Below are 26,596 nucleotides of genomic sequence, written 5' to 3'. Positions count from 1 at the left end.
ATTTCAATTTACTGTATTTGATGCACAACACTAAATAAAAGTGTCTGGAATGTGGAAAAATTAATTTTCGAGAAAATGAGAAGCATATACATTTGGAAAAGCATAATGTTAATAATTGAATTTCATCCTTTTCAGTGTTTTTTGTTCATTTACATCAACTTTAAACCTACATTTAATACATCAGCACCATAAAAAACTGTGGCCCAAGGGAAAGCTAGTTCTATCTGCCACAAATATAGAAATGTCACATGTCTAATATTTGCGCTGGCCATACCATGACACATTTAAAACCTCTGTGGCCCAGGGAAGAAATAATCACAATGTCTGTTTGCAGGCAGGGAAAAGGGAATCGGGCAAAAAGAAGTTAGAGACCTCTCCTGCAAATGGAAGGGCTGATATAGACATTCCATGAATATTCCTGTAAAAACATTCACTTGAAACATCAAGTTAACACTTTCCCCATGGTGGAAATAAGAGGAAAGTGAAACATGGGGAATTCTATAAAATTTTACCCCTGAATACCATGTCAGAATTATTTTCTGCTGATCTATACTCTCTAAAGGATTTCCAGGCTAGTAACCTGCTAGAAAAACATTAAATTCAAGAACATTATAATTTTGACTGGAAAAGTTATATATATGAGTGCTGCTGCATTTTCCAATATACTATATTTGATTGAGTATGACAGCAAACTGCAGAAAAACTAAGAACAAAAAAAAAACCCGAGGTAGATAAAAACAAATACAATAAGACACACAATTAAAAATACGTAAGTGAAGTAATATAAAAATAACCTCAAACCTGTCCCTACAGCTGTCTCTGAATAAAACAAATCCATGAGTAGAACCCGGACATGGATGGAGCTGCTAGGAATTTGATCTTTAAAAACTACTCTTTACCCAAACACTGAAAATTGTAACAGTGGCAACACTTACAAGTTTCCAATTTCTGTGTTAGACCTCAGTGACATTTATGCTGAATTAGGTAACTTTTTAGAAGTAAAACCTGAACAGTATATCTTGAAAACTGTATTCAGCTACATGAAGACTCCAGTGATCACAACAAATCCACATCTTTAAATTATCTGTTCTAGTTTTACATTGTTTTTCCAGCCCTTGAATGGTTTAATTATTGCTAGAGATATTTATGTACGCACAGAGAAGAGGGAAGGTCAAGCCCCTGTGGGCATGGACATGTGCAACTGTTAAAGTTCATGCAATTCAGTGGTTCTGTTCATTGCTATAAATTCTCCTGTACCAGCCTGTTGAAGGAATACATCCACAAGGATCTTTACATTACAGGCCTGAGTAGAAGATGAGGTCATTCATTTGCATGCCTAGGACTTCATATGTGAAATGACAGAAGAATGAAGGTTTAGAAACAAAATAACCAAAACTTTTTTCTACTTTTGGCTATTATTTTATTTAATAATACAAACAAAACAGTCTGAGAACTGAGACTTGAACTCCATGTTGAAAAGTGGTTAAAATTAAATACTCTTCATACCTGCACTTCTTAGGTTAGGGTCTAGGTCTGGCATTTCCTTGGACGCTTCTGGACTGACACTGTAGATCGATGCTCCCGCTTCACTGACAATGCTGAAAAATAAAACGGCAAATATGTACAACAGCACACAACTGAACAACACAAGTGAAAGACTTTGCCAGTGACTTAAGTGAGTATTTAGATTTTTTTAAAGCCTCAGGTTTTGAATAAACCACATGCTTACAAAAGTAAGTCAGTATAAAGGAAAATATGTCCATTGAAGCCAAAACACCCCCTCTTGACTTGCAACATTCATTCTTTATCAGTTCTGGCCTTATTATAAATATACCCTCTGTGCACGATCTCAGTCCTTGTCTCAGTCTTTACAAGAGGAGAGAAAACAAATACAAGAAACAAGTGTTACCAGAAGTAAATAGGCAAACCAGTTTTCATAAACAAAACTAAACCTACCTGACAATTTCATTAAAAACACTACATTCTAAAGACTATCATTCAAGTATCACTTGAATCCAAGCCATGAGCATGAACACACATTGCCCCAAGCCAGCTGCCCTAAAACACTCAAAAAGCCCCAACTTGATACAGACCGAGCCACAGAGCTGCAGCTCCCTTCTCAGTAAAATTCAATACTGTGTTCTCCCAGCTCACTCTGCTATCCCCAAAGAAAAACAGATTGCTTGTCTTCAGGAACTTAAACTACAGTTCATGTATCTACCGTACACCTCAAACTCATTCAGTAATGACGATAAACTCAGCAATTCAAATCAAACACATAATTAAAAATCCCTCAAGTGCTCTAGTTCCACTCAAGAGAAAACTGCAATCAAGTATTCACAGCCTAAGTTTATTTTCAGCTGTGAAATTCTGACACCACTGAATCAACAGTATATTTCTTCAAATAACTTCAACAGAACTGGAATTTCAGGTTGATAATTATGGCATCATACAGCTACTGCACTGGAGGTTAATACTACCAGTTTCAAGACTATTTTTACTTTTACTATTCTACTTTTAAAATAACCTAATCTTTGCCATAAGGAGAGAAACCACAGCCCTTAAGAAACAGACCTTTCAGCAAAAAACCATAACTTTGCTTTATATCGTTTTAAAATTGGGCTATAAATTTTCCTTTTAGGAACATTTATTAGGTCAAATTTTTAAATAAAGAAACTGATACCTAGAAGCCCCTCCCTTTAGAAAAAGCTGGAAAACAGCTCAGAGGTTAAATATATTCCCATTCAATGTTCCAAGAACAGTAACAGTAAATAGTGTAAAATGCAAATACAAAAGGTAAGAATTTCTTACTGGTTTTTTTTAGATACCCCTCTTCCCCATTAAAACTGGTGTTTGGTGGAGCGCTGTACACACAAGTCAGATTTTAAAGTTAGCCAAAACTCTAAGGAACAGTAGTACAAACAGATTGGATCTTTCAATAAATACAGAGAATAAAATTAATGTAACTCCAGACCCATTCAAACAGAGCAAAAAAAATCCTCAGACCAGGTGAACAGGGCAAGTGAAAATGAAACTATTTCATGATCTTTCAAAAAGATTCAGTATTATGAGCATTCCTTCAGTATAACTGACATTCATAAAACATTCCCATCACAGCACCCAGAAATAAGATCGTATCACAAAAAGCTAACTGCTGAACATAGAGATGTTGACAGAAGACTCATAAAACTGATTTCTCTGATGAACGAGTAATTTAAAGAACAATGCAGCAGAACGTATTTCTTAACCTGTTCACACCTTATAAAGGCAGCATCTGGCAAGCGCTCCCTTTCTGGATATTGTTTCCAAAAAACCACACATAAACACACACTTCTAACAACTTTTCACTAATCTCTCTTCAATTGTCGTATTCCAACAGATCCTGAACATTAGCCCACGTGTGATTTTAAATTTAGTACACTGACAATACAGTGTAATATAGTTTTAGATTTTTAAAAAAATCAGTGTTTTGCAGTCATTTTTACAGTGCGGTACTATAAATTGTACTGTACTACTGAACACAGCCTATTGCTTGATCTTCTCCTGGTATTTTCTGCAGTGAAAAAAACTGATGTGACCTTGATGGGAATTTTAGCACACTTGACATTTTAACGTTTCTCACTAATACTACACTGACTATTTGCAGAAGCATTGCACTAACACTGTCATTCTATAGTAATATGTGACTTGTGCCAAATTTTAACATAGGCAGTACAAAAACTCATTGCTAAAATGAGTAGATAAAATTAAAACTCAGGATAGAAGACAGAAACATTTGAAAAAAGCATATTTCCTTTCCTCAAGAGCAAAAACATTTACACACTGGAGTGAGGAGAAGGGGGGCAAGACAAGTAAAAAACTATCACAAGAAAAAGAGCAAGATATAAAAAGCACCTACAGAAGCAGCATACACTGGATACTTGAGATCCACTCTGAGATGGTTTAGTATATGCATGCAGTTATTCTGTGAAGTATTTGGTGTAGCAGACGTGGAAAAGGGGAACAAGAATTTCCACTCCCGTAGAGCCTCACACTGCTCTGCCCAAGACAGCAAAATCCAGACGTTAAATAAATCTTTTACCCAGATTAAACACATAAGGCCACGCACTCCAAAGAAACCATCCTCTAGTTCATTCGACAACAGTCAACCAAACTTTTACAGAACATTTAGTGGCTATCACATGGTTTGATCTGGCTACAGTGAGGTGGTTATTAATGTTACAGTGTCACACAGAATGCTAGAACATTTAGATTGATCAAAATATTAAGATTATCAACTTTACAGATTGTCAGCAGTTGCTCCAGATTTTACTTTTTGACTAGATAGGACACAGTCACTTCGGTTCACTGACATTGCACAAGTTTTTCAAATTCTCACCATTATCTCTAAAAGGCTTTATAGACAGTTTAAGCTAATTTAACGTTGCTAAATGCTCTATGTCATGTCTTTTAAATAACGTATATATATTCTATGTCAGGGCATATTAAGAGAAAACCAAAAATGCTCAAATGAATAGGCAATAGAAATTTCAATTGAAAATAGAAACTCTGAACTCCTGTCCACACTGTTCATCGATCTCTTCTTCCTATTTCTATAATGGATACAATTCTCAAAAGAGTAAAAAAAAAAAGCCTTCATAAGAGCTGGTGAAATTGTATTAAACTCTTGTGAATCTTCAGGATTTGTCTCTATTTGACTTTTTAAGTCGCTTAATAGACAAAACCAAAAGAATTGGCCCCATAATGAGATCCTCATTACTGCACATTCCTTAAGAGGAAAGGAATCTTACCAAATCTAAACAGTTAAAATCATTTTAGTGAAAAATTATTTTGCTTTTTAAAGTCAGTATGCAGTAGGTAAATAAGCACATGGTTATGACATGATACAATATGCTTCTAGTACATGAATGAACAAGTCTCAGATTTCTCTTTGAATTAACAAAAAAGCAGGTTAAAGGATCTGCAACTATGCCTCCATACTGTGCTTCCCATGTCAGCCATCCTATGGATAAGGGTTTTTTCTTCAGCATCTATATCCAATCTTAAAAAATTAAAAGTGCCCAGATCACAAAGCCACTACACAATATTACAGTGTATTTTTTTCGATTGTACAAACTGGCTTGTTGCATAAGAACTAAGTTTCCCTGTACTGCACCCATCTCATTCACAGCTCTTAAGGCACATTTAAAGCAGCTAAGGCAACATTAAATGTATTCCACCAGCACCACCTGGTGGGCTCTCAGCTTTATGCTACAGACATGCCACCTATATCCTAAATAAGGAGCCTTCTGACATTTACTAAAGCAAGTTGCTTTCTTACTCAGCTTAAATATGCATTACCTATTTGGACTGAAAAGTTGATTTGATTTTGAAAACATTCAGATTTTCCATCTCCTATTTTTTACAGGAAAAGGAGCCTTTCTTTTAAAAGGTAAAAAAAAAATAAAATCTGAGAATACTTACAATTTACTCTTTTTTAAATTCAATGCTATTATACAGCTACAAAAATGCACGAAGATTACATGTAACCAGCTAGTTAGCAATAGTGGTTTAACCATATTACAGTTTTTAAAACTTGCAAGTTTCTTAGGTAGTAAGTTTTCACTGTAAACCTTTTCAAAGCTACATAAAACATCTAATGTATGTGTAACAAAGAAAAGATGTATCAAGCTAGACATTTGTGGGTTTAAAGATGAATGCACCTTCCTGAAATTTTCATTAACCTTATCAACATTTCAGACTTCTATATTACATCAAGGTCATTTCCCTACAATCAAAGGCAACACTGGATTAATAACCTACAGAGAAACAAAAAGTAACTTTATCCAACTTTACACAACTTGCCGTTCCTACAACTTCAATTCTTTAAAGTAACATTTTAAGAAACAACACCAGTACAAAGATGAGTCTGGTGTTTATCACTTGGAAGAAAATCCTGGTCACTCTAAAAACAAAGGGTATGTCAATCTCAAAATGGACCAAGATTTTTGCATTTGGCCATAAAATGATGATCTGCCAGAAAACTCCATTCACAATCATAATTTAGTAATTGTGCCTAATTCTTCTAACCCAACTTTTTACATCTTTATTGATAAATATATTGTTCATAAACTTGCAGCTATAAAAGCCAGTTCTACAACAGTAGAAAAAGAATCGAAGATTTATTAAGCATTATTTACTAAAATATTTGGGCTATGAATCACACAGGACAGAAAAAAAATGAAACAAAATTACAAAATATTCTCAAGAAAAGAACGCTGCATTTAGACAAGTTTTAATTAGATTGACAGATGTCACGATTAAAACCAACTAAGAAGGGGCAGGGAAGACTTAATTGAGCACATAGTCAAAAGAAGATTGGACTACTTCATGAACGAGAAATCCATTGGGCCCTACTGAAAACACAGAAGTCACAACTAGTTCCTGAAGAGCCTAACACTCAAAAGCGTTGAGAGTTACACTACAGAAACAGGATGCCAGCAGCTGTGTTAAATGTATCCCTACACACCCATTTTAGGAGAACCACCTAGGGGAGGTCGAAAAAGCCCTTCACAGGAAACAGCAATAACCCCCTTGTTTGCATTTTGACTTGTCTTGCTCTTTCTGCTCCTGTCAATCAAGACATTGCACATGGCAGAAGCAAATTGAGCAGCCCTTTCAACTCCTCACCATTACCAAAGGCAGAGCTACCTGCCCCTCCTAGAAACTCCTGTTTGGGTACAGGAATACTCCAGCACCTCTGTGCTGTGCACAGCACAATTCCTTCTGCTGTGGTGGTGACTGTGGCCAGCTGGAGCCTGCAGCACAGCACACACTGGGCTGTGATTTGTGCAGCCACACGTGCTCAGCCACAGCAACACAGGACACCAGCACTGACAGACCTTGGCTCTGACATAGCTATGCCACTGCTTTTTTTCACATGAGGAATGTAAATCATGGAAGCGCAAGATTAAAAGGTTTTGATAATATATTCAAAGAATAAAAAGACCAAAGAGATTTTCAAAAGCCTGTTCATTCTGAGAGATAAGGTTCATAATCTGGTGTTTCCCCATCACCAATGTGATATAGTAGTGGTATAGCAAAGGAAGATGTTAGGATCATGAAGAAGGATTATACTAGAAAGCAATCATTATTCAACAGAATCAAGGCAAAAAGCATCCAATTCATCTGTGCTTTTAAAATAATATAAAGAATTAGGTTTAAATGTTGACAATATATAGATATTTTCATTGTAAAATATATTTAATACTAAAAACACTTAAGATGGGAATGCTCAAGAAATTTCCATTGCTTCACTCAAAACTTTTAGTTACTACAAACCATAAAAATGTTGCTTATGGGACAGTCCATCTTTCAAAATCAGTCAAACTAGACAAAAACTGTTATAGTATTCTTTAGCAAAACTATTACAAAAATGCTCATAGTGACTCACAGTTGCAGCTACTCAGTTAGATGCAGGAGGGACACCATAAGCCTTAAAGTACAGCTCCTGCTTCAGGTCCCCCAGCACACAAGAATTTAACCCCACAAAGAGTCTTCAGAGAGCACACCAAATGATGAGCAGTGAAACAGACCCCACGTGGTTGCTCAGCTGCATCCTGTAAGTTTCCACAGAAAATATGAGGTGAAATTCTGCTTACAACTTAGATTTTGAAATCAGAACAACAACAACAACAACAACAACAACAACAACAAAAGTCATTTTTTTGTAAAAAAAACAGCCATGCATGAATTTGTTCTGTATTTTATGAAGTTTACTAGAAATTATGCCATGCAAAGAAGGGAATTTGCTCTTGACCAACTCAATGTACTTTGTAAAGTAAAAACAACTATATTTTTTCATACTAGGGACTCTGGCAGCAGATTACAACACAGAACAACATCACCTCTTTCAGTTACAAACCCTACATTTGAAATAGCTTGCTGACCCCGCAGCAGGGACAATAAATAAGCACCTTATTAAGCAGCTGCTGAAATGACAGAAGTTCAAGACAATCATGCTTTCATTAGGAATTATTTCTCTCCTGTTCAGCCACAAAGTATATTCAGCATCACTTAAGCTGATGGCTTTCCTGGTAGACAGTATAGATCTTTAGAACCTACTCAAGAGGAAAGAATTAGGGCTGTTTCAATCCATCTTTAGCAAGATATTCTAATCAGTGTTGGTATTGTTGCTTTAGATCATTAAAAATTACTAATCTTAAAATAAGTCTTACAATGATACTGTGTTTCCCAATTTTTCTAGTATGCTTATGCAAAACTAAACTTTTCTACAGAATCAAAGTACAGTCTTTCAGATGAAGAACAACATCCAGAATTTAATGGTTTGAAATACCAAATTAGAATCCTTCAAGAAGAGATAAAATTCAAGAATTCCTCAATGTCTGTTCACAAGAAAACTCTCTATGAACTCCCAAATCAAGAACTAGTAACCCTACTAAACTAATAAAACTAACTGTATAGCTCCAGTCTGTAATCCTTTATTCAGCTGTGTATGAACCATGCCCTCAGCACATCCCTGCAAAGGGAAGAATGATCAGATATCTGTCTTCATCTTGTCTGAAAACGATGACATTTTTCAGTAAGAAAAGGGTCCAAATGGCAGGTGTCAAAGAGCTTTAGCTTCACACGTGGTGCTAGGAGGCAGAAAAAACAACAGCAGCGTGTGGCCATGTCAGAGCTGCACAGACACTGCCGTACAAGCGCATATCTGAAAAGAGCAAACCTCAGAGCCTGTTAAATCAATCTAGTGCCAGATGCTGTTATCAGAACAAAACTGGTGCTGTGGATTCATCCCCAGAAGAAATACACGTCCCACGTCTGCAGTGAAAAGTGAAAGACCTAGGGTGGCATGTCTCAAGACTGAAGGTGACAGTCACCTGTGACTGCCCCCACAACTTTCATTGACAGTTTCAGAAAACAAGTACTGTCATTGCTCATAAAGCAGCTGGAGCTGAAGCTCCTTTCTGCCCTTGCACAGAGCTTTAAAATCTGAGCTTCAGGTCCAAAATCTACTTCCAAGTTAACCATCCAACTAAAAAGCAGTCAAGTAATTTATTTTCACTTTGAACAGTATAGTACAGTTGGAACTTCAGAGAAAATTTAGCTACTGCTTGTCCCCTTGCTGCAGCAATGCCAAGGAAAGAAACCGTGACAATAGGGATAATGTTGTAGAATCAACATTACTTTAATGCAGGAGGATGAGTTTAACTCAAAAGAAGCACATTTTATGTGATTACCATGCAACAGCAGCAATTCTAAGCAGTATAAACAAAAAGTGGTTGTATTAAAATGTATTCAAAAGTTACCTAGCTATAATCAATTACCATTAGAAGAAAGGAAAGCAAAAAAGGCTTTAGGACTCACTTTGGAAATAAAAGCCCTAGAGTCCACTTCTAAAATATAATAGGCATGGAAATGAGCATGCTTTATGAACATACTTCGTAATTTCAAGACCAATCGTGCCAGCACCCAGCAGTCGTGCAGAACTAAATTATCCCAGTGAATTCAGGGGAACAAACTGGATTAAAAAAATGTAGCCGAACACTGACAGGATTTTACCTAACCTTTTTTTACCCAGGAAGGAAGCATGGAGAGACAAGAAACACAACCAATTTTGGCAGTCAGGCTTCAAAAAAAAATGGAAAACATGAGGCAATGTTAAACACTCACATTTCATACCTTTACAGACAGTCTTGAAATAAAATCACCTAGATGCACATTAGAAACATGGCACAGTCCAAACAAATGATGATGCTTCCCCAAAAGCCTATGAAAACTGTTCCCCACTGAAGGGCTTGATAAGCAGGCTTTTTTATCCCCTGTCCCTCACAGTTCTTAAGTACTTGGTGAAGATGACAAGCTTGACTCAACACCATGAAACACAGCAGACTAAAGGAATCTGGAAGTTCCAGAGCAGAAGGCTGTCACCAACACTATCCTGCCAGCAGCTTCTTCTCAGCTCAGCCGAGCAGAAACCCCTGCAGTGATGGCACCATGGCAAAAGCTGGTGTTTCACCCAGTCAATTTCCAGCCATGCAAGATCTTGCAAGAGGTAAGATCTATCCTGGCTGTTTATAGAAACAGTAGAGGCAAAGAGTAAAACCCTGAAAACCTGGTAGTTCATGTTCATGTACAGTAACTCAAGTTGAAGCATTATCAAATATCGAGGTTGTGGAAATAAGACTATTTATAAAAAAGATTCCTACCTATAAAGAAATAGACTTTACTAGCACCACCTGTATTTGGCATTGTCACTGACAATTTATAAAATAGGAAAAAAAATGTCTAACTAAAGCCTAATTAATTTTTAAGCCAAAACATTTCCCTATTGCATGCACTGTCATACCCACATCACCCTTCTGTGGGACACAGGACATTCAAGAAAACAAATGATCCACTGAGGAGAGTCCATCAGGTTCTTGACTGAATACAGATCTCTCAACCAATTTATTTCTCAGCGAACTTCATAGAGCATTCAGATTTAATAAAATAACATAGCATTACAAAGCATCACATGTGATTAGTCAGTTTGAAACTACCTAGAACGCTACAAGAACATGGCATTCCAGTGCTGTAATTGCTCTCACCAATCATTTTTCTCTGTTACAACAAGCAACACAGATGCAGCAACTGCTGTGCCTAAAATGCAGTTAGTTAATCCAGACCAAAGGCTAGAGCTTAGAGTCACATTAACTCTCAGGGAGACTTTGTCCCCAGAGTGGAGCATAACTGGACAAGACCACAGCATATGGAGGAAAATGTCTCTTGGAGAACAGCACCTCCAGCAACTGTCATTTTCTTTAATGCTCACTCTGGGCAATTGGGAGGCAGCCTGGCCAGTGCTGCTGTGCTGCCTCCACAGCCCTGATTCATGCAAAATTCTCACCTGTAGCTTTGGCCAGAGACAGGCTTTATTCTGTTTCCCCTCTGTGCTTTCCTACAACACCACTGATCTTAAGACTCAACCTCTCCTTACTAGCCCAACCCTCTCCTCAGCACAGGTCCAGGAGAGAAAGGTGGAGTCAATTATACCCCTTCCACTAGGGTTGAGCAACGCAATGTAGAAAGACTCTGCATCCAGGGAGGGTATCACAGATCCTCAGCTGCTGCTCCTCTCTGCTCCCTCCACGTCCCTCTTAACAGTGAAGCTGTATCCAAAGACTTCATATTAAATATTTTTAACCTACAGACACTTCTTGGCACAGCTTACTGAACTCTGAAGTATCCAGGTTTTCCACATAGAGAAACTCAAAATAAATTAAGAGTTCTGGAATCAGAATAAATGCTGGCAGGAAAAATTCTTTGAGGTATTAAATACTAAGAAAAATGTTCTTTCCACATCCTTCTAGCCAGGTAGTTTCCTTTTAGTTTACCTTCATTTGGAATTCATCTAAAAAATAAGCTGTCTGTTTTGGTTTACAGAAGATGCATTCACCTAATTAGTTTATTCTCCGGCTCAACATACTCAAGACAAATGTTATACAAAAGTGCTTCATGCCAACCCAATCAAAATATTATATGATTCCATTTTTCAAAAATCGCTTCTATAAATAAATCATGAGAGTGCACTTATAATTTTTAAAGCACTCAGTTGCTGGGGGTTTCATGTTTTTAACCAGGACAATACAGTTCCTTTGATATTTTCCATGATCTAGTTTTTAACCACTCAAAGCTGACACTTATCAGGAAGTGTTCCATTCTGTCCATCAAGGAAAATATTTTTCTTCATTGGAAAAAAGGTTGTAAAACTGAGGTACTAGTTTAGTGTTTCCAGCAAAATCTATTAATCTCTATGAAGAAACTGCAGCATTACAGTATAAAAAGGATTATAGCAACAGACAGGAAAAAAAAAAATCAAACAAAGTTAAGAAAAAAGTAGGTTCCTCATTCTTCATAAACAGGTAACATTTTTCATGTGAAATTAAAACAATCCCCCCCCCAAAAAAAGTCAGTTGAAGCTTACTTAACCTTAATAAGCACTTTTAATAGCTCAGTTACTTTTCTCAGACAGATTTAAAGAGGCAGGAAGATGTGCTCAAATATCTGTAGAGCAACATAAGTAGATTGAGTGCCTTGTTATTAAATTACCCATTCTTCTCTTTTTAGGCCTTTATGGTTCGTCCATGACTTCTCTGGTTTCCTCATTGTCACAGCTTTAAATATTATTGTTTTATTTCTCTCATGTGCAGCTGCTGGGCATCTACAATAAGAGATCTGAATAAAATATCTCCAAATGAAAGTGAGCTAAACTTCAGGTATACTCTATTTTATCCTTTAACAATTTGCAACAGTGCACATCCTCTCATTCATTTTGTTTTACAAACAGAAACATGTATCAACCTCTGTGAAAAAAACTCCACAAATAAAAGTAATGATCAAATCCTCACAAACTTGAAATGGATTAATGAACTGCATGTTTTTACAGACAACAAACTCCTTTCATAAGATTGTAACCAAAAGGGAGAAAAAAAAACCTGACAAAACCAGGTATCTGGAATTAGTGAAATAAAAGTTCAGTTAGGTAGTGCTATATTTGTTTGCCCCCTTCTCTTAAAGGGGAATAATTTGTTCCCTTAGGTTGTGACAGATCCACACAGGAGACTTTCTATGAGTAATATCACTAGAATTGGCATAAACATATGCTGAAAGACCACTTCATTTAAAAGACATTTTTCATTCAGTTGCAAAGACTTAAAAAAAAATCTTCTGGACAGAAATTTCTCATGCTTCATTTCTAACCAATTAATTTTAGACTTGAATAGAAAATCCCAACTATAGTCTTTTTGTTTTATTAGCTATCCAAATATGTAAGCACAGGATAAGATGTCTTTCTAGTTTTTAAGAGATCCATACACCTACTAAATCACAAAAATGCAGGTTATTTTATGTCCTACTTTTTATACCACAATTTTCAAAATTATTCTCCAGTCATAGATAGATATATAGCACTTCTAGCAATAAAATTTCTTACAATAGTTTGAAGGTGCATTAACACATCTAATTACTTGGGAGCCAACAACATATATTATGCAGAACATCTTGAAACATGCATTTTTTTAACCATACAACCCCTCTTTTTCATCCCTGCCCTACTTTATACTGGAAAAGTCTCTTAGAAACATTTGAGAAGCCGTAGGTCAGTTACACAATTTAAAACAAAGGCATTAACAAAACTAAAATTGGCAATCCATCCTTTTCAAGTATAACAACATTGTTTTCTCTTACAGATGCCAAAGTCTACACCAGGAACTTCACGCTCAGTTTTTCTACCCTGCCATGTGGGCAATGAGCATCTATCCTACATCTACCTCTCTGGAGTGCTCATTCTTATGCCTCAATCCTGCAAGACAAGCTACCAATGAAGAGTGAGAGTCTTAGAATGATTCTTTCAGCTTTTGGAAACTGCTTAATAACTCGGAATTACAATGGTTGAATCACCTGTGGAGATTGATTGGTCCAACACTCACTCAAAGCAGGGAGAACCAAATCAAGTTGCTCAGGGCTGTGTCCAGTGAGGTTTCAAATATTTCCACTAACAGAAACGCTAAAACCTACTACATATTAACAAGAACATTTGGATCCTCTGTGGCTAAGACTTGATGTTTTGATAGTATTAAGCTGAGGTTCAAAGAGTTTTTTAATGGCAGTTAAGAAATTTAGCACCATATATACACTTCAGCATAGCACATTCTTGCCCTGGAACAGTGAGGCATAATGGAGATTTTAAGAGTCAAAACTCCGTGTTTCAAAAACAGTTCTGCACTGAGAACTCACTAAACAATTCCAGCTTCCTCAAATGCTGTAAGCAAAAAGAAAACATGAAATTGTTTGAAAATTAAATTAATGGAAATGTGTGCCCTGCTGATTCCAGCAGGAACAGAGCAGGCCCACTTAATTTCCACTGTGTGATGTTAAACTGTAAAGACTGTTCTTGCAGCTGGTAATTAACAGCTGTTACTTTAAAGAAAATTAACAAAACCAACAAAACAATAATTTGGAGATCAGGGCTATGGAAGAGACAGCATAATATTAAAACAATAATTGTCCTGATGAGAACCAGAGGTTATCCAAGATACACTCCATGGCAGCACAGCAGCGCAGGGCCTGGAGGGCTCTGGCTGATGCAGACAGCTCCTACGGGGGGTTATGGAGAACATATGCCAGGGTGGGATATGCAGCACCCTTTAATACGGCAGAGCATCTCCTGCCCCCGGGCGCCTGCTCAGCTCTGCTGGCTACTGCAGGAGGTGGCAGAGCCAAGCCTTGTCCTCAGCCTGCCCCTGGAAGCCAGGCCAGCAGTGCCGCTGCTGTCAGCGCGCCCACGGCCCTGAGCCAGAGCGGCGCGTGGCTCATGTTCGCGCACCGGCATCGCCACATGCAACAGCACAGCCCTGCACGGGACCAGCCCGGGGCTTGGAATGGGCAGCTGGGTACGAGGCCGTCAGGATTCCCTACATCCACTGCACAGATGGGCTAACAGGCTCCTCCTCTGCCAAAAGGACAAGGCACAAACATTAAATATTCCCCTTTGCCCCCACAAGGAAGGATAGGCTTTCCAGTCTAAGCACAAACAAAACTTCAGCTGAATTCAGATCCATATTATATTAAGGAACTGTTGGTGTAGATTTTAGTGTTAAGGGTCAAATTGCCACTATCCCTTTTTTTTAATAAATTTGCATAAAGGAGAACTTAATCCTAAAATTTCATGTAACTATTTCTAAACTATATATTTGAAATTATTTTACAAAATAAGCCACAGATGGGTATGTTCAGAATTCCATCAAGATGTTGAAGTATTTTCTTAAAAAAATACAAATAATGTTTTAAGATAACTAATGCCACAAACTGGCATGTCCCGGATATGTGTTTAATCAAACCCTGAGAACTAGAACAAACACATTTCACAAGCTCCAAGTCTTGACTTCCCCTGAAGTTCGTAAAGGCCCACAACATCACCATCATCACATGCAAGGTGTAATTCATGCAATATAATTAAGTGTGACATGCTAAAGAAGAAACTCCTAAATTGTATTCTGTCGTTAAATCCAATGGAGACCAACCTACAAATACTTCATAAATAAGGAATAGACATTAACTCAAACTATATATACTCCATCAAAATTCTGATGATATCTGTTGCAATCACTAAGACTTCAACCTGTATTGAGGGCTAGAATTGGTATTTCAGATTACCTAAACACAATTTACATAAAGAAAGCATCTTGTTCAAAGTCCACTGTACTAATTATAAATTTTATTTTATCATGACCTAATATGAAACACAGACAGACTAGCTTTGCTTCATAATGCTAATATTTACGGTTGAACCAAAAATAATCAATTTTGCATTTTATGCATTACAGACTAAACGAAATATATTGACACAAATCAGCATTTCACCTGTATCTTTACTTTATAAAAACCTGGAAGAAATTTCCTACAGACCATAAAACTGAATAGAATCTGCTTTGAATTAGGTGCTGCTATTTTTTAGTTCTCACATAGCACCAGAACAATCCCAGGCTTAAAATCTTGTCTTATTCAGAAAACATTATTCCTGTTAGTGAAAGAAGTCCAATAACCTAAAATCTACTGTAACTGCTTTACCAAAGAAAAGCCAGTAAGAGGAAAAATAATTTCCTCTAGCACGATCTGCTAATAATGAGCTCAGACTTTCCAGTGAGTGGTCTTCTCCAGAAAAGCCATGAGATCATCAACCAGCTCCCCCAAGGAGAAAGCTGCAACCAAGGCAGCACCAGGTGGCTGTGTACATTCAGGTACAAGCCAGCAAGATGATGGCAGAGCCATTTCCCTACAGGAGCAAGGGTTAACAAGAGAAACAGTCAATAGGAGAACCTTAAGCATTCCTCTAAAAGGAGTTAAACATTCATTTTAAAGTCTTTTTACCATTCTTATGAGCTAGAAAAACAGGATATATTAAAAAGATACTATACCATATCAAAATTATTTCATTTTAAAATATTCAAATTGATATTGTCTCTTTCTATTTATCCTTACAGCAGAAAATTACAGTTAACTTTTCCTTTTGCAGAGAGATAATCACTGAGAAGTTACACAGGAATATCTTGTTTGATTTACTTAAAAATTAAAAACTTCTAGAAAATAACTTTAATTTAAAAAAAAAAGTAACTTGGAACTGTGATTTTATACTATGAGGAAAAATAGACCAGGAACAAGCAATAAATGTATCACTGATTTTACTGAAATCCTGCTTACAAAGTATATTTACAGTACAGCATCAAAATGGTGACAAGAGAATCACCCACAGAGGATGCATGTTTCCCTGAAACATTTACATCAAATTCAAATGTCAAAATGTATTCTGTCTAAATGTTACTTCTAGTTCAACCTAATGTTACTTCTAGTTCAACCTAATAAAAGAACTGAACAGGCAGTAGGCATGCTGCCTTGGTTGCCAAAGAAGTTTCAGAAAATATAAAAGTTAATTAGCTTTGAGAGAGAAGTTTTATGTGAAAAGCCAATTTATTATAAGCAATAACTATAACTGCTTATAGACAGACATCATCGCCCACGTCTCCAGGCTTTTTATTTAGAAACATCCACAGACAGCTGAGCTGTTTGAATAGTATTTGCTGCTACATAAAAAAATCTGATTTAATTAGAAACTGATAGTAGTTGCAATGGCTAATAGGATTAAAGCAAAAATGTTATTTCTCTATGACCAACGAATTTATTTTCAGGAGCATTAGGTATTATAAGGAAAGGAAAATGCCTAAACATGCAGAATTTCTAGATGGACGTGATTACATTTACAACTGTGCATGGAGTCACCCAAGCAACACCAATCTGCCCCCAAAACTGAAAAGGAAGAAGAAAGCCAAAATCACTCTCTCCTCTGCTCTCTCCCTGCACTTGCTCATTGTTGCAGCAGGAGGGGCAGGTACTGAAGAAGATGCTTCATGCAGCTTGTGCATTTTGATGTCTTCTTTCAGGAGCACTTTCTCGCCTCCTTATCACTCACCATGACAAATAGATCATTTGTCCCTCTCTCCACTTACTCATCATTGACAAGACTGCTGGGATTCAGTTATAGAAAGGAATTATCCTCAATAGGCACCTTCAGTTTCAACCACACAACACTGCAGTCATCTAAGTCTAATCCCTTTTCAAGCTGAAATAACCTACTCAAACTCCCTTTGAGACACACAGCATGTCTATATTCTCTGCCTCTCATGTTCTGAAAAAAGCAGAAGTGTGCTGAACTATCTCCTGTTGCTGTGCCTTCTTTCAATGTCATTCATGGAGCTCTTAAGACTGCCATGCACTTTGTTGATCAGAAAAGTTAAATGAGTCCAGGCAAGCATAACCCCCAGTTTCAGCACCACACAAAACTACTCCGAGGCAAAGTGCAACCTGGGCAGCACTCACTCCTGCACTGCCAACAGCCTCTAAGAGCCATCAGTCTGAAATCAGGAAGAGGAACTGCAATTTCAGGTAACTGTAGAGGGAAGGAGTTCTTGCTTTACTGACAGACATGTTGCGTTTGCTTTTCAGTCCTGGAAGACTCTTGGGCTCTCAGACACCTAGAGGTCATAAATGTTCAATTTTCAAATCTTCCTAAAATCCAAGACATTTTGTCGTTTTGGGGTTTAAATCAAAGGTTGAACCAGTTGCTCTCCTGGGGGAACTTGTTAGCAATACAGAAGGCAATTTCCTGAGATTTACTACTAAAAAAAACCCTGAAAACATTTTTGAGAGAGATTTCTACCTAAACTTAGGATCTGCCCACATGGTTTCATTTTCACAAAATCTCAACAGTATTTATAATTCAAAGAATAAAGAAAATTTTCTCCACTAATGAGATCATTTATGACTTAGGATGAAAAATTTCATCCCTAAGGTACCTCTGACAGTTAAAAGACACTGAAATTAAGGTATCTAATGTTTGGCAGCTGAATGTAATCTAAGTGCCTATTCTAAGCTTCTGCTATCAGTATCAAGGATAATAGCACAGTAAGTTTAAATAAATAAGTAAATCCATATATCACATCTCACAACAATAAAGGATACCCAGTAAGAACTGAAATGCAGAACAGTAAATGTGGTTTTACAAATGAATAGGTATGAAGTTTGGCAGAATCTCAGTTTAAGTAAAAACATATTACTGGCAAACTCACACAAATGGAAAAATGCTTACTTCCCCATTCGGTTCTTACAGAATGTCTACTTGAAGACAGAACACTATCCAATATACAATCAGAGCCGGTTGTATATTGGATAGTGTTTTGTCTAAGACTCAATACTCAGTCTTAGTACATTAGAAAACATCTTGTATTTATATAATTTTAATCTGGATGCTCTCACTATTAATCACATTATATTTGTATGCTTCCGTTTTAAATTAACTCCTGACAGGATTTCACAAATAACTCCCATTGGCACTTCTTTACATAGTAAGGAGCCTAAACGAAGTTTCTCAATCTTTAGTAGTGAAAATGTACCAACTGCCAATTACCAATAGCTATTTCATGACACAATCACTTAAAACACACATATGTCTCTTACATATAAGAAGGATTAATAGAGTAATATCCCAAATGCCACAAGCATCATTTATTTTAGAAAGGGCATATTGACAAAACAAAAATTAACATTTTAATGATTTTAATTTATGTTCACTTTCAGTATCAAATATTTTGTTGTTAGTATGACAATACCATACTAGTGTGGAGCAATTCTATTTCATCTAGGCAATGGGTGAAGACCAGGAGCTTAAAATGCACATATGGGTAACAAGAACCACACCCCAATTTTCCATAATTAAAGTTCTGCAAATACAAATAAGAAGGAGAATTTAATCTATTTTAATAGATTTCTAGTTTATTTTCAATTTAAAATAAATTGTACTTTCTGTTATTTTCAGGTCTAAACCCAATGGTTTTCAACCTGTGGTTCACAGCTATTTCCAAGACATTTAAAATGTATCATGGAAGAGCACAGCCCACTGCAAGTAGGCTTACAATCTCTGGAGTGATTTTTTTTACACTGCCATCAGTAAATTTCAATGATCTGCAAATCAAAAATACATCAAAAAACCATCATTATTCAGCTTTGTCACTTTCTCTCAATCTGTTCTATCAGTAACATCCAAATTTGACTACATTCCATTTCTACTACGACAGAAACTGAGGTTGACCACACACGTTACTTCAAAGAAAAAAAAGCCACCTGAAACTACAGAACCATACAAGCTCATTTTGGAAGCTCTTAAAAGCTGCTGCAGCAGCTTACCTGAAAGCCTAAGCTTTTTTGGTTTGTTTGAAATCAGTATCAATACCAAGTATGGAACAATTAAGGCTTGAATTATTAAAGCTTCACCCATTTTTTTCATGTGTTACCTCACACTAATGGATCAAATCCTAATCTTCCATGCCTTTTAATGAAGAGACAGCATTTTCAAACACACTCTGGAAATATATGAAATAAGGGTATTGAGCTCACTCCAGCTTAGAAAGAAATTAATAAACATAGTATTGAAAAACAATTCCTATGTGCAGCTCTTAGGAGTCTTCCCCAATGCTCAGTCTGAGAAGCAATATTATGTCATTACGTCACATTTTTCAGCTGAAGTCCAAACCTCAATTTTAAGCTTGGACTGAACACTGCCCATTCATGCTCACAAATGACCAGAGAAAAGGAATGGGAAATTTCTCTTGACATAACCTGCTGAACAGGCACAGCTCAAATAAGGTCACAGCTGTTCAAAGTTACCACAGGCTGTACTTTAGTGTGTCTGCCTAGAGGAAGCACCTTCAAAGCACCCTGCCCCTTATTCCCTGACTGCATTCATTCTCTCTACACCACTTCCTCAAGCTTCTTGCATACCTTGAGCCATTCCTTGACCCTGGCAACCATTCAGACATCTCTTTAACAAAAGACTTCTTGCCTTCTGCTGCCAAGAAGTACAAGGTGGCACACAGTGCTGAGACATGCACACAGCCTTTCACAGTGATTTTAAAGTTCCATCCTTTGGTATCTCTACTCATACTGCAAACATATTAATTCTTGGTTTGGTAACTCTCGAGAGAAAAACAATGTTGAACCAAATAAACACAGCAATTATGGAAGAAGCGGGCATTTTATACTATTGCCTTGTGTTATGTTCATTCTGCTAAATAAGAGCTTTCTCTCTACGATATTAAACTTTGTAAGAACTTTGTGGTGTTGACCAAAAAGCACAGAAAAACTTCAAAAGTTGTAACCACATTAAATAATAATCAAAATCACTTTAGTCTGAAATAAAAAGCTTCATTTTGTCCTGTTATGTAACTTGCCTCCTCAGAAATATCAGACACAGAAATTAACTAGTTTTCTTACACAGAATAACCTGAGTTGACAGGGACCTGCAAAAATCATCAAGTCCTACTGCCAGCTCCGCACAGAACCATCCTCAAGAGTCCCACCATGTGCTTGAGAGTATTGTCCAAACATGTCTTGAACTCTGTCAGGCTTGATGCTCTGACCATTCCCTGAGGAGCCTGTTCCAGTGCCCAAACACCCTCTGGGTGAAGAACCTTTTCCCTAATATCCAACCTGAACCTCCCAGCTCAGCTTTGGGTCATTTCCTCAAGTCCTGTCACTGGTCATGAGAGTGAAGACATCAGTACTTGTCCCTCCTCTTCCCCTCATGAGCAAGTTATAACTGCAGTGAGGTCTCCCCTCAGTCTCCTCCAGGCTGAACAGACCAAGTGACCTCAGCTGTTTTTCATATGGCTTCCCCTCAAGGCACTTCACCATCTTTGTTGCTCTTCTTTGTTTGACTGGAGCAATCTAGGAAATTTCAGATTTAGTCACATTCCTTAAATTTATAAAAACGTTTTTTATTTCTAGGCTTTGGAAATAGCCTTGAATGAGAGACCTTAGGCCAGAGGAATTTATTATCACAGAAAGCCCTTAAGAAAGGAGATTACATTGTAAACACTGACCAGAACACAATGTGAAGTGATGGTTTTAAAGACTTCTACTAATGAAGTCAAACACACCCAAAAGATAAAACCCCCTACTCACAGTATAGTTTTACTAGTCCTGGGCTGTACATTTAAATTAAGACTAAATCTGATTTTGTCTTAATTGAGTTTTAGGGAAACTCCTAGTCCAGCTCTACAAGCATACTGCATGCAATACACGTGCCAAAACTGCCTTCAGGGGACCTGATAGGCACACTGTGCAGAAATGGTAGGTCTTGCTCACTGCATCTTCTTTCTCTGGTGTTTCTCAATAACCTCTTACCTTTCCAATAACTTCTTGTTTTGTGTTTGCAAATATTCTTGCAGGGTTTTTCCTTTTCACCTGACTTATGCTGTCCTGCAATACCAGATGAGTTCTAGCTGATTAAGATGTTTAATTAATCTGAAAATAACAAAGATATACAAGAAAACAGCCTGTGTTCAAATTACTGCTCAGTGTGGCACATAAAATTGAAAGTAGAGAATTCATTATGCAATCCTAAATATAAATATCTTCTCAGTGAGAAAACAAAGAAGGGAAAGAACTTATCATGTTCAATTTCTCACTGTAATTATCTAATTTGCAAAAGTATATTTGAAATCAGTACATTTCTAACTGAAGATAATGCATTACTGCCCTTAGACACACTGTCACACATTTATTGGCTTTTCATCCTAAAAATCTTCCCTTTCTTCTATCTGTTTAATATCCCTTATAGGCCTGAAGAGATTTACATATTGAGAATGCATAACTTTTAAAAACTCCCAGAAAGAGAAAACACAGAAGGGAAGTTGCACAAAACTTTCCTCTCTCCCCACAGACTGTTTTACCACAGATTCCCTTGGACACAAGTCAAATGACATGTTGCAGTGTTCTGGAAAAATGTACTTTTTCCTTAAGATTTAGATTTCTTTCACTAGTAACATTTGCTTCCTGACCCCCTGCCTTCACATTGCTGAAATCTAGACTCCATATGCAACTTATTCTTTTTCTGAACTTAAAGGAATTAATCTCTTTAACTACATTCAAATACTTCCAATTAGTCCTTTTCTCATCCCAAAAACGATGTATTTTTTCTCTGAAATATCAAAGAGAAGCTCATAATTGTCAAGTGTATCATTTATACAGTTTGCTTCAAAAAGTTTCAAATTCATGCTATGCAAGCCAGAAGTTACTGTCTCCTATTTCACCTGCCTGACCACAACTTCAGTGCTTACACATTTCCTTCCCTTCCCTCAGGAAAACACAGCTAGAGATGCTATGGGCAGCTACAGCCCGGGCAGAGGGGAATCCTTGCTTCAAAGGCAAAGATGACCTCTGGATTTCCCATTTTGAATATAGTATGGGTCCAGCCCAACATAGATACCAGTCTATGGATACACCAGGAACAAGCACTGGATCTTATTTGAAATGAAGACACTTGTTTCCATCCACGTTATATTGAACAACAGATAAATTGATACCCAAGTTATGAACAACCAAGCGTAGCAGGAGGAAGTCATCTCTGTGCGGAGTGAGGTTCCAACTTACAGGACTGTCTCCTCTAGATATAAGTACATGCCAAATGATTTTTCATTTGAAGTATGCATGATCATTCAGCTGTAGTAAATAATCACAGCAGAACATAACTTTTACATAGGGGACAAAAGACAGTTTGGCTAGAAATCACTAAATAATTTAAAGTTTTCATTGACTATGTCTTCTTCACACACATTTTAAACCTGTTTGTTCTTCAAAGTAGTTTCTTCATTGTTTAGGACTTCTTGTGACTCCAGTAGAGCTTGAAAGAGACAAAAGCAGAACAAAGGTTCCTCACTGCACATTTTAGATGTGTGCATTGTTTCTGCTGAATATGTATTCCTTTAGCCAAAACTTTCCAAACTACTTTCCACCTTCTGGATCAGACAACTAATGACCTAAGGTGTGTAGGTGTGCGTACATAAATGTGTCATCATGAGAGTTATATCGCTTAACAGGCAAAAATAACAGCTTAAAGGAAACACAATCAAAAAGAAATAGGAATAAAGTTTCCCATATCCCTACCCCCCTTCATACTCTCAAGAGACTTGAAACAACTGCATTAGTGCAGCAAGCAATAGCTTGTAAAAGGATGCAAACCAGCTGAAACATTTGACAGACAGTGTTAAATACCAGAGGATTCATATCAACCACTTTATTTGAAAAGGTGCTTTGAAGCTGGCTATCTTTCATGTACCTCTTTCATGGCACATTAATAAGGAAAACTGAGATGGGGTAAATTAAGTCCCAGGGTCATATCTAGAGTTACAGCACTGTGGGTACCTGATGAAATGCGGATTAATGCTGCATGAGCACTGAATAAATAAAACCACTTCTGTTAACCACTCAAACAAGTTTTACAAGTAGTTCTGAACTTTATTCGGCAACTAGACTTCAGACATCTTAATCCCCCCACACTGCTTTGAAACCTAATTATCATAATGTGAACCCGAATGTTAGTTCCCTTTCAAACTGCGAGTGCTATGAAGCAGAAAAGTAATGGGAATTAAGCTAGTGTAACATTAGAAATGTAGAGGCATGGAACTTGAAAGTGGCATTTGTTAAAGCTGAGAGAGCATAATGCAGATATTCAACAACATAAAACACACATTTAAATTGAAAAGGATATTTAAAGCATGTGCAGACACCTATAAAATACAAGCGGACCTAAAATCCCGTAGAACAAACATGTCTAAATCAATTTCTTGCCACCAAGGTCCAACTTCAAAAGGTATTACAGTCCTATTCTACCTTAGCAGAACATTTCTAAGTATTCTAAAGCAGACAATTTAAACATTAAAGAAAACCCAATGAGAACTTTACAAGACATTACAGACTTTCTCCTATTTGTCACAGTACAGAAGTGTTTGAACTTAAACAGCAGTAAATTATTAATTACACCGCTTATAAAGTCTTGAGAGTAAGAAATGATTCTTCTGTAAGTGGCAGAAAAGGATTTTGCGTCAAGTTTAAAACCAAGTAGACAGAAATTAAACACCAACCAATCTAAACAACAACAAAAAATACACTTGCCTGGCTGCATTCTATGCTGCATGTTGAAAACAATTAACAATTCCTGACACTTATCAAACTTTCTTTTTAATACAAGCTGAAATACTTTATTCTGAGTGTGCATTAATGCAGCAAGCACATAAGAAAAGTCAGACCAGTAAGAATTGTGACAACAAAACCATTGAGGCTGAAAGAGAAATTGTGATTTGATTTTGCCAAATACAAAGATAGAGCTGTTTGTCTTGTCTTGCTTTAGCATAGTTCACCTGTCATTCAGATAGCTTTCATTTCCAAGATGCCTCAAACTGACAGCAATCAAAGAAAAACAGATTCCTGAAATATTTTTTCAAGATGTTAATTTAATCCAAAAAGGCCAATGAAATCCTAAAAGTTCATCATCTGCCATGTTAATACTGAACACAATGTTGTTTCATTTACATTTCTGGTCCTGTTAAAACAAATACACTTGTCTAAACTAGAACATCTGTTTTGGTTATAATACAATGTATCTTTGGCAAGAACTCACAATAGAACTAACATAAATAATCAAGAATATTTATTGAACCTTGTAACAAAAACTGATTTGTAACAAAAAACCCAAAGACTAGATATGACTGTCCCTGGCTCTAGTCCAATCCTAATCTAAGTCAATAAACACAGCTCTAAAAGGGAAACTACATTAAAAAAAAAAAAAAGAAAAGAAAGTCCTGTAGTTATTTAGGTTGGATGTAGCTATCTGAAAGCACGTTAGTTACAAAAATAGTGAAAAATATTTGCTTTAAATCAAAAACTGTCAAGCTGAGTCCAGACAGGCTTTAAAGCCACATGAAAAATCATGCCATATGCCTCATTTCCTACTACTGTCTTCACTGATTTGTCTTCTCTTTGGGAAACTTCAGTAAAACTCTGTGCAGTTCATGTTTACCATTGCCGAGTATTTTTTATTTTAATCACTTGCTTGTCATATATTATCTTCAGCCTCCACTATTTGTGTAATTTCTGAAATTACATATTCTATTATTGTCTCATTTTCCTGTAAATGCATGATTCCAAGCTCTATATGATGAACTGGACAGGAAAGTGTAAACACATTTTTATTTTTTTCTAATCATTCCTGATCCTATTCTCCACTGCTAATATTTTCCAAGGAAGCTGAAGTCTGTAGTACCTCCCCATCGGACACCTTTCTGAACAACAGCTTATGTTGAGTATTTTGCTTTTAAAGCACTATTAAAAAAATGTAACCTCTTTTGGTAAGCCCCTTTATATTTGGACTCCTTTAAGGAAAAAAAAATTTCAATGCAGATATAACCAGTAATTCTGTAAAACTTTCACACAACAATGACCTGAGCTCTGTTTTTCTGGGCAAGGATTTCCACCTTGATGCAGTGCATCCTCGTGAGAAGCTGAAGGCTTGGGAAATGGTATCACATAAAATGCAATTGACTCATTCTGTTACAGTTCAAGTACTGGATGGGGGGGTTTGTTTTAGGGAGTTTAGGTTGTTTTGTTTGGGATTCTTTGTTGCTTTGTTTTCCCCACAGTTCAAACACTGTTGATTAGCAAATCTATTCTTTACTATTGCAACCTGCTGAAGCAGGCCTTCTTTAAGAATTAACTGTTCCAACAATGGCTGAAATTATTTCTTACAGATTTTAACTGAAAAATAATTCATAAACTTCACTTCATCCAAAAGCTTACATAGGTTTCCACAGAACTGATGAGAGATCTGTATTCAGCTGATGTATAAACAAAGTCCTCATACTTTTAAAAAAAGCCTATGATGAGAAAACAACCTAATCTAGGGAGGACTTTGAACATGGAAGTAGAAAAGCTGTTTGTGATCTGAAAGCACATACTCTGGAGGACTTGACTATTTAAAAAGAAGAGGATCAGCAGAGCATTTTCTTCCAAGTCACCTTTCACAGTTCTCCCCAAAAGGTACAGCAGTTATCCTGATATACACCTACTGTCACCTATTGCTCAAACAGTAACACTGTACTAATTGCTCCTCATTTAGCAAGTATCACATTTTTTAACTCAGACTGACATAAATTCCAGGCATTTTGCTGGATTACCAGAGGCAGGGGCTGGATGGTGGACTCATCCTTCCTTTCTGCTACTAAGAAATACCACGGAGATTAATGCTTTCTGGAGCTAGAAAGGAAAAACTAGCTACCTTGTAGGATTCAGCAGCATGGCTTGGAAACCCAAACACTGAATAAAGCAATGAGATGCACATGAAACTAGTTTATCAGAAAGGGATTTATGGGAACCCTGATTCTTATGAAAAACCTCAGTACAGACTGACAAAATGTGAAGAGACACAAGCATTGCAAATGTAGCCTGTCTATAAACCTGCATACATAAATGCACACAGAGACAGCAGTACACAAAGTTCAAGAGTCCCAGATGTCACCTATAGCATGAAGTACAAAAAATCACTTTGCTTTAACATGCAGTACCTCTGCACACAAATTTTCAAATACGGACTAGCTCTTTGCCATATGAGCACAACACAAGAAAACCATTAACAATAGAAATATATAAATATATAAATAAAAATGTTTTTCAT

General features: G+C 36.8%; 1 protein-coding gene across 3 annotated transcripts in view; it reads right to left on the bottom strand.

Moving 5' to 3' along the window:
- SRBD1 (S1 RNA binding domain 1) overlaps window positions 1–26,596 on the bottom strand; it is a 123,987-nt gene that overhangs the window by 61,871 nt on the left and 35,520 nt on the right. For all 3 annotated transcript variants that reach the window (XM_083857835.1, XM_083857837.1, XM_083857836.1), the window contains one exon: window positions 1,507–1,598. In XM_083857835.1, the coding sequence (XP_083713961.1) occupies window positions 1,507–1,598 (92 nt within the window). The remainder of the gene's footprint in view (window positions 1–1,506; window positions 1,599–26,596) is intronic.

Source organism: Zosterops lateralis (assembly GCF_965231275.1).
Source record: "Zosterops lateralis genome assembly, chromosome: 3".
NCBI classification, from domain to species: Eukaryota; Metazoa; Chordata; class Aves; order Passeriformes; family Zosteropidae; genus Zosterops; species Zosterops lateralis.
Note: the sequence above shows the minus strand (reverse complement) of the source record. Positions and strands in the feature narration are given on the sequence as shown.